General features: G+C 44.9%; 1 protein-coding gene across 10 annotated transcripts in view; it reads left to right on the top strand.

Annotated features, from left to right (window-relative positions):
- Positions 1-738: 738 nt before the first annotated feature.
- Positions 739-11,785, top strand: part of Aak1 (AP2 associated kinase 1) — a 188,248-nt gene continuing 177,201 nt past the window's right edge. For all 10 annotated transcript variants that reach the window (XM_023718386.1, XM_023718385.1, XM_023718384.1 and 7 more), the window contains exons 1-2: positions 739-1,676; positions 1,986-2,384. In XM_023718386.1, the coding sequence (XP_023574154.1) occupies positions 2,222-2,384 (163 nt within the window). In that variant the 5' untranslated portion in view covers positions 739-1,676; positions 1,986-2,221. The remainder of the gene's footprint in view (positions 1,677-1,985; positions 2,385-11,785) is intronic.

Here is an 11,785-nt window from a genome sequence, read left to right as displayed (position 1 = left end):
AGATGCTATCTCTTCAGTTTAATTACAATGGCGCTACTTGAAAGGAGAAGCCCAACAGCAGCCACACCAACACCGCTAGCCCTGCCCAGCCCACCTCAGCTGAATATCGAGATAGAGAAAACAAGAACCATTTTTTCCTGGGGTATTTTTTTTTTTTTTTTTCAAATACATGCTGCCTTAATTCTGGGAGAAATTACAAGGCAAGAGGGCTGTTGTGCTATTAGCGAGAGGGAGGAGTGGGGTATAGAGCAGTAACTTACATTCAGGTATTAGAAAAATTATGGATAGGGGAGTAGGAATTTAGCACTACTTTTAGCATCATCTTTCAGAAGATATACGGGTACCGACCGCATTCCAATCTTCCACCTTTTGACAGATGCAAATCACACCGCCCACCCTCCATCCCCCACCCAGGCGATAAGAGGGTAAGATAAACATCAAGGGAAGAATCTTGAAGTGAGTAAGAACGGAAAACCTGGCCAGGGTGTCGTTTGGAAGGGATTAGTGAGGCTCAGGTCCACCGAAAGCGTCAGTAAAGGTGGAAGAATTAAAGGTCACTGTAGGATTGTAAGCCCCAAAGTTTGGGGTCGAGGCAACCGGCTGTCTCCTGGCTCTCCTGCAATCTGCTCTGCACACAACTTTCCAACAGTTTGTCGGTCAGCATTTTGCCTGTGGATTTTCAGACCAGACACTGTCTTCCTGGCGTTTTCATAGTCCCTAACTCAAAGCTAACGGCGGAGTCGGCTCTGGGTCATCTGCGAGCATCAAGCGGCTTCGAAGAAGAGAGGAAAAAAGCAGCTTTGAGATTTCGGGCGAAGAGGCAACGTTTTTCTTTCCTTTAGGGCTGGAGTTCCCGGTGTGGCCGGAACCAGTCGTCAACACAATGTTCCCATCGCCTATCGGCCTTCTTATGTGATGTCATCAAGCCCCCCGCAGGACCAATCTGGGGTAAAACGGTTAAGCTGCGTCCTTCAGGTGTCAGCCTTGATGCGTTCGGAAACCACAATCCCCAGCGTCCCTTGTGCCAGAAGGCCAGGCCATAAATCAGACGGCTGCAGAATGGTAGACATGCAGCTGGGGGGAAGCCTACTCCCTGGCAGTTTCTTTACCGGATGTGTTTTAATAACCGAATCCCCACATATGCACCACTCCACTAAGCACCTTACAGGCCGCGGAGGCCACGGCTGACGCCACGCCCGCTCCTCCAGGAGCATTCTGGGAGTTGTATTCCACTCGCCGAGCTGTGTTCAACTACCTTTCCCAGGATCCCCTGCGCCAGGGCGATAGCAACATTCTTTTCCAAGACTCTCTGTGAGACTCCCTACTTCCCAGACCTCTCTTCTGGGTTTCTTCTCGCCATCAGCTCCTTTCCGTTCGTTGCTTCAGAGTAGCAATAGCGGGAGCGGCCCCGAGGTCGGGCCGCACCGCCCCGAGAGGCACTTCCGGCGGCGGTTCACTTCCTGGTTGGGTGGATGGAGCCGGGCGGGAGCGCGCGCGGGGGAGGGGCAGCGGGTCAGTCTCCGCCGGGCGCACGGGGGATCAGCTGGCTGGCGGGCGCCGATTGCGGCCCCGGCTCAGGCTGCAGCGCCGCCTCCTCTCCGCCTCGCAGGCCCGCTTGGCGGCCGTGACAATGTTGCGGGCCTGGTAGCTGGGCGCCGGCCGCTGAACAGTCTCAAGTGGGTGCCGTGGGGATGCTGCCTGGCGGGGCGACTGGGGAACCGGGGAGGAGGGGGAGGCAGTGCCCGGTCGGGTCGGCGCCGGCCAAGGCGGCCCGAATCCCTCCTTTCTCTGAGCCCCTGACGCGGGGACGCGGGGACCTGGGGTTCTGGAAGCGGGGACGCGTTTTCAACCCTAGGGTTTTTCTCGCCAGGAAAAATGCATGAAGCGTTTCCCCAGAATGATGGCTTTTGCTACCTTTAGGGACTCAGCAGTTGAATTTTTAAGTGTGTTACTGATTCATCCTCTCTCTGCCTCTGTCATCACAGGTTTAAACTTACACGAATCGCTCGCAGGAGGAGGAGGGGATCCGCCGTGCGATTGACACGCATATTCCTATAGGCATCCTCCTCGCTCAGCCCCCACCCCTAAGGCCGGATTCGGGTGGCTCCTCTGCGAGCTCACATCCGAGAAGAAATCTTTAGATCTCTTTTCTTAAAAAAGGAAAAAAAAAAAAAAATCTAGAAATCATCGTCATTTTGCTTTGCTGCTTCTCATTTGCAAGATGAAGAAGTTTTTCGACTCCCGGAGAGAGCAGGGCGGCTCTGGCCTGGGCTCCGGCTCCAGCGGTGGAGGGGGCAGCACCTCGGGCCTGGGCAGTGGCTACATCGGAAGGGTCTTTGGCATCGGGAGACAGCAGGTCACTGTGGACGAGGTGTTGGCAGAAGGTACAGTGGAGCTCAGTGCGCCGTAAATTAAAATCTTGTGCTGATGTGGCAAGACTCTGGTGCCTAGTTGTTCAATCTATGAATGGGCTTTGACCAACTGACCCACCCTTCCCCCTTCACTTTCCCTGTGAGTCATTGTCCTTGAGAGATTTAAAAGTGAGATTGGAAAGTGACAGAGCATAAAGGGGTGGCAGGAGGTTGTTGAAGTTGTTTACCTCAGTGACCTTTTATTTTAGGGAAAAAAGCATTGAGAAGCCACCGTCTTTGCCTCATGGAAATACTCTGATCAGACAGAAAACCAGACTTGTGAAAGTGTAAAGGGTTACACCAAATGCTGGGTGGTGGGCTTGTCATCTTCTAAAACTTGGGAGTATTGACATGAAGGTGAAGGATGGGCTGGGGGGATCTTTACGAAGAGAGAGGGGTTTCAACTTTTCCACTTCCAAAAGCAAACACTGAAAGGAAGAGAAGATTTTCACAGAACGGGAATGTGTTTTTCTGAGTCAAGGGTCTTGGTGGATTTGACTAGGTTTGTTTCCTAGTCCAACTGTAATCGGATCCTTAGGATATAGCTAAGGTAACAGAAATGATATGAAATGAATGTGATTATTTTGAAGTTGTTCTCATTGGCTCCTCTTCCTCTTGTTTTAGTTTTTATTAAGAATATCTTGAAAGTGACCCTGATTTTTATTTTTCCTTTATTGTATGTTCATTTATATATCCCTGTGTATGTCAAAATACATCTTTATCTCCCAGGCTTTTGGGAAATCTTTGCATGTTTCTTTTGGTAACCTTAACCTCGACCTTCATAATTATGCTAGACTCATACTTTTCACAGCTCATTGCCTGCTTAGTGTGCTTTTATTTTTAATAAAAGCAGCAATTTCCTTGGCGTGAAGCAATTCATACTAATTGGATGGGGCCAACCTGCTGTAGGTTGTATTATGTATTGTGAGGGGCTGGGGAAGGGGGAGGCCTCTATTACTGCAACATGGTGGTAGGGAACATTGTATTAGCTAGGCAAGAGAGGAAGTGAAGAGGCTCTTTATAAAAGCAGTCTTTCGCAAGCTAAGATTGAAGCAAAGGTCCCTACCTGGGCCTAGGAAATGCCTGCCGTGGTGAGTGTTATAGGCTGGTGGGTAAGTTGGGAAGACATAGAAGCTGCTTGGTTGTCAGCCTGTGTAAGCACTGGATTCAACAAGGCCTACTTTTGGGGAGGGGGGTAGGGTTGAAGCCAGTACTTGAAAAACACACACACAAAAAACCCTGACAGTGACTGTCCATGTGAAATTATTGCTCTTTTTCATTCTCAGTACTGCTCTGGCTGGACTTAATCCGGGGCCTGAGTCACTATCCCTCTGGAGCTTTCCTTGTAGGCTTTGGTGCAGGACGGGAGATGCTTCTGTGTCCGCTGCCAGATCTCTACCCTTGAGTGTGATCTGTCTTTTTCATTCCTGTGCCAAAGCTCTCGACTGCAGTGGGGTGGAGAAATGAAGGAGTATGTGTGAGAGCGATCAGGGGGGAATGAGAGGGCACAGAGCTCTTTTCTCCCTCTCATGGCCTTTGCTGACCTTAGAGCCCTGGCATACTTTGGTCAACTAGGGTGGTATCTCACCGTGGATAGTGGTACCCCCCACCCCCCCCAGGGCGTGTCCTCTGAGTCTGAGGAGAGCAATGGAGAAAAGGCAAAACTGGTGTTCGTTGTCTTGGCTGCCCTCCTCTTCCTTGGAATTCATCCCTGAGAAATGCACATCATGCATTATGATATGTTCACGTAGAACTGATGTAAAACTTGTACCTCTGCATTCCTTCATTTATTTATTCATTCAACAAACAGTTATGGAGTGCCCATTATGTGCCAGGCACTGCGTTAGGCTTTGGGTGTATGTTGTTAAACTAGATGCTGGAGTTGACAGGTTGCTCTAAGAGACTGAAATCAGTCACTTAGAATAATTATTACCATCATGGAGATAAGCCTAGTGTGCAGTGGCTGTGAATTTTATTTTATTTATTTATTTGTTGGTCCCCCAACTTTAGGAAGTGAAGAATTGTTCTCTGCAAGAGGAAGAGACAAGAATGAGTAGGAGTTAGCCAGCATGGGAAAGCCTGAGTAGCAAGAGTGCCCTATAAAGTCAGGTCGGGTGGTGCTGCCCATTTTATGTTGTTCGACTGTATTGGAGTTTGATTTTGTGGGCTTTGAAATATGTAAATATGTTAGGGACAGTATACAAAGTATTTAGGTAGACTTATGAAGTCCTAAGGTGCTACTAAGTTATAGAAGGGGATAAGGGAAGTGTAAAGTAGGATATCTGCCTTTAAGGGGCTGCTGATAAATTTGGAAAGACAAGACAGCACAACATTTCCATACCGTGGTGTTGTTATTAGCACTAGTAGAGTCAAATAGATCTAGGTTCAAATTGTGGATGTTCTTTACTAGCTGTGGCACTAGGACAGATATCCCAGAACATCTTGAGTCTCTGTTTCTCTATGACAGTGTTCTTAAGAGGGACGCTGGGTCCGGAGCATCCATAGCATCAGCAAGCTTGCTAGCGATGTAGGTCCTAAGGCCTCGCTCTATAGGCTGTGGATGTGGGGCTCTGGGGGAGGTTCTGATGTAAATTAAGGTTTAAGTACTCCTACTGTATAGGTAGTAGGAGTCTTAGATATTAAATAAGGCAAGGTATAGATTTAACATTTTTCAGGTGCTCAATAAATGGTAGCTGTTATGTACCAGAAAAATCTATAAATAAATAAATAAATAAATAAATAAAGTGAATGAGTGTAATATGAAGGCTAGTTTGACTGTAGTACTCAGAAGTAATTCCTTGCCCCCTTTGGGATGGGCTGAGGCAGAAGTTCTTTGCAGATACCAGCTCCTTAAAGGGTCAGCAGTGTTTTGGGGAGCTAAGCTTCTTCTTTGGTCCTTCTTCAAGTCCTCGAGTCCTGACCTGTCCGTCAGCCTCAACCAGCATTGTGTAAGGACAGCACATTGTACATCAGAGGCTCAGGGCAGTGGCCAGCAGTTTAGTGAGAGTCGTGCATGGGCCTACAACCACCAACCTGATTACCACCACATCCTGATGATGATTTCTTTTTCCCTGATGTAGTTATTGATCAGTGCTTCATAGTGAAGAATTTCAGGAACCCTAAGAAACAGATTCTGGGCTGCTGTTTCTATCCGCGGTATCAGCCTTGGTATTCTGATTTGCTATCTGGTCCAGGGAACTTAGCTTATTAGGGGAAAAGAAGGTACTGAGTCTTCAGGTAGAGGGATTTGGCAACTATCTCTAGGTTCGGTGCTGGGAAGGATACTTTCCTGCTTTCTTGATGGAGATGCTATTATGAAGTACTGTCTCATGTCTGAGCTAATAGGTTTGTGTGATAGCAAGGGAAGGTTTGGTTAAAGTTTCCAAAAGAGCTTAATGGGGAAACTTAGAACAATGCTTAGAGAGAGTTTGAGAAGCAGTGGTTTTGTCATGCTTCTTTAGCTACAGGAAGCTTTTTATCTACACTTTAAGGAAAAAGTGTATGTTGAATACCTTCTGTGTCCAAGACTATAATCCGGAGCCATATTGATTCTACATAAGATTGACCAGCTGGCTTCTCAGAAGAGTTATCTTATCTGCACAAAGGAGTCCAGATCCAGTCCTAATGAGAACTAAAACTACAAATCAGAAAACCTTGACAGTTTCTACCTACAGTGCAAGGTAGTGGGACTTAAAATTCAACATCTTGGGGATATCCATATGACGCGCATATATATTCATCTAACAAACATTTATTGATGCGTCTTTGTGTAACACTGTGTTAGGGTCCAGAGGTAAGAAGTTGGATTCATGACATGGATTCTATTGGTCTATACCATAGATGAGAAATAGCCTTGAGATAAGTCTCCGGCACTTACCACGTACCTTGGAGTACGGGGAGCTGGTAAAAGAGGTTAGGAAAGCCGGGCATGGTGGTGCATGCTTGTAATCTCAGCATTTAGGAGGCTGAGGCAGGAGGATCATTGTGAATATTGTGAATTCCAGACCAGCCTGGGCTACAAAGTGAGGTCAAGGCCAGCCTGGACTGCATCAGGAGACCTTATCTCAAAAAGGCAAAAAAAAAAAAGAGGTTAGGAATCGATAAAAAGGAAGGGTAAAGGAGGAATGGAAATCACTCAGTAGATTTTTTTTTTTTTTTTTTTGGATCACCCAAAACCTTCCAGCCAGAGGGAATGGCATGTATAAAGGTGTGGAGTGGTGAAACAGAATGATATGTTCTGAGAAAGCTGAGTAGTCTAAAGTCACGGTTTTCCAGAATTAGGGAAAGGACATGGAGTGACAGAATGGAGTTCCCTTGTATTTGCTCGCACGTGCACATTTGCATGTGACTGCTGCTCACTTTTCTCAGTGGCCTAGGGTCTTCCAAAGAACTGTCAAATAGCTATCGGTAGGTACTGCTCTCCTGCTGTACCTCAGTGCTGTGCTAGTTGAGGGGAAAGAGAACAGCTGGTGTCTGGTAAGGGGTGTCCTAGAAAGGTCATAAAAGGCAAGAAGCTTGCAGCAGAAACAGGGTGTGTGTATGTGTGTGTGGATGTATTGTGTGTATGTGTGTGTGATGTGGGGGGTGAGATGAACATTGTTATAGAAAAGATTGAACAGGGGAGACAGTGAGGATATTTGACTAGAGCAGAACATCTGTTGGCAAGAAAAGGAGGGACTGAGCTTTATAGAGCCCCCTCGAGCACCAGGCAGAGAGCTTAGTTATAAACACCTGAGGGCCTCTCTTGACGCAAATACAAAGTTGATCCCTCCCACTTCAGATGTCTTTGCCTGCTGGGAAGTCTGGTCTTTCAGAGGCAACTGCAGATTTTCAGGGGGTGGTTTGTGAATGGTGACTTCTTCCTGGCTTCAGGCTTGATGACGCTTATAGCTTTGCTAAATATAGCCAAATCCAGAATTCAGCAGTGAAGTCCAGAATAAGCAGTTGCTGTGGTCAAAACCTTTCCTTTGGTCTTTCTAACAAAGTTGAGCTCATTTAATGAGAAATGATGAAGAGAGAGCACATGGGTTTTAAGTGGGAGAATGTATGTGTGCGCATGTACTCGTACCTGGATAGCTAAAATGGCATATAAAGTACACAAGAAAGATTTGATAAATGTTAATAAGGCATCCAAAAAATCAGTGCATCAGAGCCACCATTTTTACTTGCAGTATTTGAAAGTTGGCCCTTGAGAAAGGAGAGTGTGGGCTCTTAGTATGAGAGAGAACTGTGACAGAGACAAAGAAATAATAGTAATAGAGAGGGTGTTATCTATGGCAGTAGCATCTAGCCTATTGCGGAGACTCCTTGCAGTTGGCCTTTCTGGAGGCACAGCTCTGGTGTGGTGAAGAGCAGGGCATTGAGATTGCAGGTAAAGGTTTGCCAGTTCATTTGCTGCTTTGCCCAGGAAATGTGGCTCCTTGTGGGCCAGGCATCAAGCAGAGGTGAGGGAGCATGGCTCTGCCTCGAGGAACTCACAATCAGGGGCTCAGACATGGGAGAAGATAGCTGTAAATGCGAAACCAAGGGATGGAAAGAGGTGAGGGCAGCAGATCTGGGAGCAGTTAATTTTGTGGGGTGGGGAGCCAGCTGGAAAAGCTAAAACAAACATTTGAGATACATTTTCAAATGTGAGAACTTATTGCTAGATAGAGAAAGGGCAGGAGAACATTCTAGCTATAGAAGATAAGGTGGCCTAAGACCCAGAAGCTTGGAGGTGCACTATTTGCCAGGGAGCTGTATGTTTTGAGATAGAGCTAATAATCTGTTAGAGGCCCAGGGCTGTGCTCTCGAATAAAGTAGCCATATGCCACCTATGGCTATTTAAATTTACATTATCTAAAATTAAGTAAAATAAGAATTTAATTCTTCAGACACATAAGCCATATTCTAGTTGCTTAATAGCTACATGTTCCCAATGTTTAGAATTTTGGACCAGACAGATAAGACTATTAAGTACAGAGTTTCATTAATGCAAATTTAGGGCAATAGCCTCTAAACTTTATGGAATAACACTCAGTTTCAAAAATGCCATCTCTGTGTGTGTTTCTAGCTCTGATGTGGAAGGGGGATGGGAGATACTGGGCATGCTGGTGCAAGCCTGTAATCCCAGCAGTTGGGAATTTGAGGCAGGAGGATTGCCACGAGTTTGAGGCCAGCCAGGATTAGATAGCAAGACCCAACCTCAGTGAAAATACCATTCGTTTATATAGAGGATTGTTTATAAGTTATTGTCGCATTCTGCTCCCATTAATACCTGAAGTTACACTGTATATTTAGGATGAAGCTATTATGAATGAATGATAGTAGATGGAAATTCTTTTTCTTTTGCACTACTGAGGATTGAATCTAGGGTCTTCACACAGAGCTATATCTCCAGCCTTTTTTATTTTTCATTTTGAAACAGGGTCCCACTAAGTCACTTGGTTGCTCAGGCTGGGCTCAGGCTTGATCCTTCTGCTTCAGCCTCTCAGCGTGCTGGGCTTACAGGTGTACGCCACCTCGCCAGTGCAAATTCACATTCTGAATTACCTCAGTGAGTTTTTGGCAGACTTCTTGTCACACTTTAATAGACTGTAATTGTGTCTCATCGTAATGTACTAGGGGAAGAGTATACTAGGAGCGGAAATAACAGCTTTGCCATTCTCACATTCATTTAAACTTGCATTATCTTTAATCCAAGGTTTCTCTACAGGAATCTTTTAAAGCCTCTTGTTTGTTTTATGAGGGTTAATGTATTTAAAGAAATGTAATTAGTAAATCCCCTTAAGCAAATCCACATGAGCTTGCATATCTTCAGTGGGTAGAAAGGCTGTTGCCATCAACCCCCTAATATGAGACACTCTAGACTACATGGGAGTGCTGGTGTTAGACCATCTCTAGTAATAAAAAATCTTTCTCCAATTTTTTTTCTTGTAAGATATACATAACATAATTTACTATTCTAGGGACCAGGGTTTGATCCCCGGTCCTGCATGCCATGCCGGCCCTGCCCCTGGGGTGCGCTGAGCTGGCGACCAAGTCACCATGTGGTGGTGCATGCCTGTAATCCCAGCACTGGGGGCGCTGAAAACAGGAGGATCACCATGAGTCCGAGCTGTGTAATGAGACCCTGTACCAAATACATAAATGAAAATAAATAAATAAACAAAATTTACCATTCTAACCACTTTTTTTTTTAATTTTTTTTATTTTTATTTATTTGAGAGAGAGAGAGAGAGTGTGTGGTGTGTGTGTGTGTGTGTGTGTATGTGTGTGTGTGTGGCCAGCTCAGCCCACCAGGGGGCGGGGCTGGCTGGCATGTGGTGCTGGGGGATTGAACCGCGGTCCCTGATGCCTTGCCAAGCTTGTTCTAAGTAGGTGCTTTAGACCACTGAGCCATCTCTCCAGCCCCTCTAAACACGTTTTTTAAAAAAAATATTTTATTTATTTTGTACAGGGTCTTGCTACACAGCTTGGACTTGCAGTGATCTTCCTGTCTCAGCCTCCCCACTCTGGAGTCACAGGAGTGTGTCATCACACCTGGTCTTGGTGGCTTTCATGGCACACCTGGGGTTCTGGGGCATGTGTTACCTGGGATTGAATCTGGGCCCTTGTGCTTGCCAGGCAGGCACTTAGACCACCAAGCTATCTCTGTAGCCCTCTAACCACTTTTAAGTATATATTTTGGTGTTATTAAGTACATTCATAATGGTCTACCATCACCACTATCCATTTCCATATTTTTTTTGCAAAACTGAAATTCTGTACCTATTAAATGATAACTCCTTTATCCATTCTTACTCATCTCTAGCAATCATCATTCCACCACTTTTTGACTGTATGACTGTATGATTTTGACTACCGTAAGTGTTTCATGGTAGTGTGTGTGTGTCTGTGTCTGAGACAGTTTCACTGTGCAGTTCTGGCTGGCCTTGAGTTCACTTTGTAGCCCAGGTTGGTTTCAGACTCACAGTAATCCTCAATAATCTTCCTGCCTCAGCCTTCTGAGTGTTGGGATTACAGTGGCATGTCACCATGCCCAGCTGATATTTCTTGTTAAATGGTATCATGAAATCTCCTTTTGTGACTAGTATGTTTTTTTGGTATGTATTTGATACAGGGTCTCACTATGTACCTTGGACTTGTAGTGATCCTCCTGTTTCCAGCCTCCTCAGACTAGGATTACAGGCATGTGCTATCACATTCTGTCTTGGTGGCCACTCATTGAGCCTAGGGGCAGGGTGGGGCCAGCGTGGCATGTGGTGCTGGGGATCGAACCCCGGTCCCTGCGCTTGCCTCAGCAGGTGCTTAGTCTGCTGAGCTATCTCTCTGGCCCATGATTAGTGTATTTCACTTAGCATAATATCCTCAAGATTCATCCATGTTATACATGTTAGAATTATTTTCCCTTCTAAAGCTTAATTATATATGTATATATATAGTATTATATACGCATATATATAGTGTTGTATATACAATGTTTTGTGTATCCATTTTTTTTTGCTGGACACTGTTATTTCTATCTTTGTTATGAATGTGCTATGGATAAGGTACATGACTATTTCTTCATGACTGTGTTCTGTTCTTTAGGGTGTATATTCAGAGGTAGAATTTCTGGATCACATGATAATTCTAGCTATTAATTTTTTGAGGAACTGCTGTTTTTTGTAGAGATTTTACGTGCCCACCAGAAGTATACAAGGGTTGATTCCAGTTGTTCTCCCTCCTTACTGGCACTTATGTTTCTGTTTTATGATAATAGCCATCCTAATGGGTTTGAAGAGTATCTCATTGTAGTTTTAGTTTATATTTCCTTATTTATTTGTGATGTAGACAATCTTTTATACATATATTAGCCATTTGTGTGTCATCTTTTGAAAAATATTTTTAAAATCCTTTGTGCATTGTTTAAATCAAGTTGTTTATGGTTGAGTTTTAGGAGTTCTCTGCATATTCTACTAGTCTCTAACGATTTGTGAACCCCCCCATTTTGTTGTTGTTTTATTCTGAAAATCTTGTGTTATAGGATGAAAATATAGAGGAGGGTCTTACATTTTCTTTTGTATCCCAGTGGATTGTCTTAGATACCCATTTGGAGAAAGTTGGTCTAAGGCAGTGGTTCTCATTCACTTTTTATTTCTCACAAAAGACTGAAAATACGTAACTTTCCCTTTACAGGAGGAGAACAGTAGAACTATGGGAACATGTTGAGCTACCTCAGTGCCCTAAAGCAAATTTCTTCAAAGGAGCGTTCCAGAGAAAAGACTCAGTTTATTTATCTTCACAAATCTTGGTAACAGGGGGCCTGCCTCTTAGCTCAGTTCTTTAAGTGGCTGCTTCAACAAAGCAGTCAGGCTCAGGTTGCTGTGGTTCGATCCCCACAACTCAAGCCA

Source organism: Octodon degus, unplaced genomic scaffold (genome assembly GCF_000260255.1).
Source record: "Octodon degus isolate 3935 unplaced genomic scaffold, OctDeg1.0 scaffold00058, whole genome shotgun sequence".
In the NCBI taxonomy this organism is placed as follows: domain Eukaryota; kingdom Metazoa; phylum Chordata; class Mammalia; order Rodentia; family Octodontidae; genus Octodon; species Octodon degus.
This window is presented reverse-complemented; position numbering and strand designations above follow the sequence as displayed.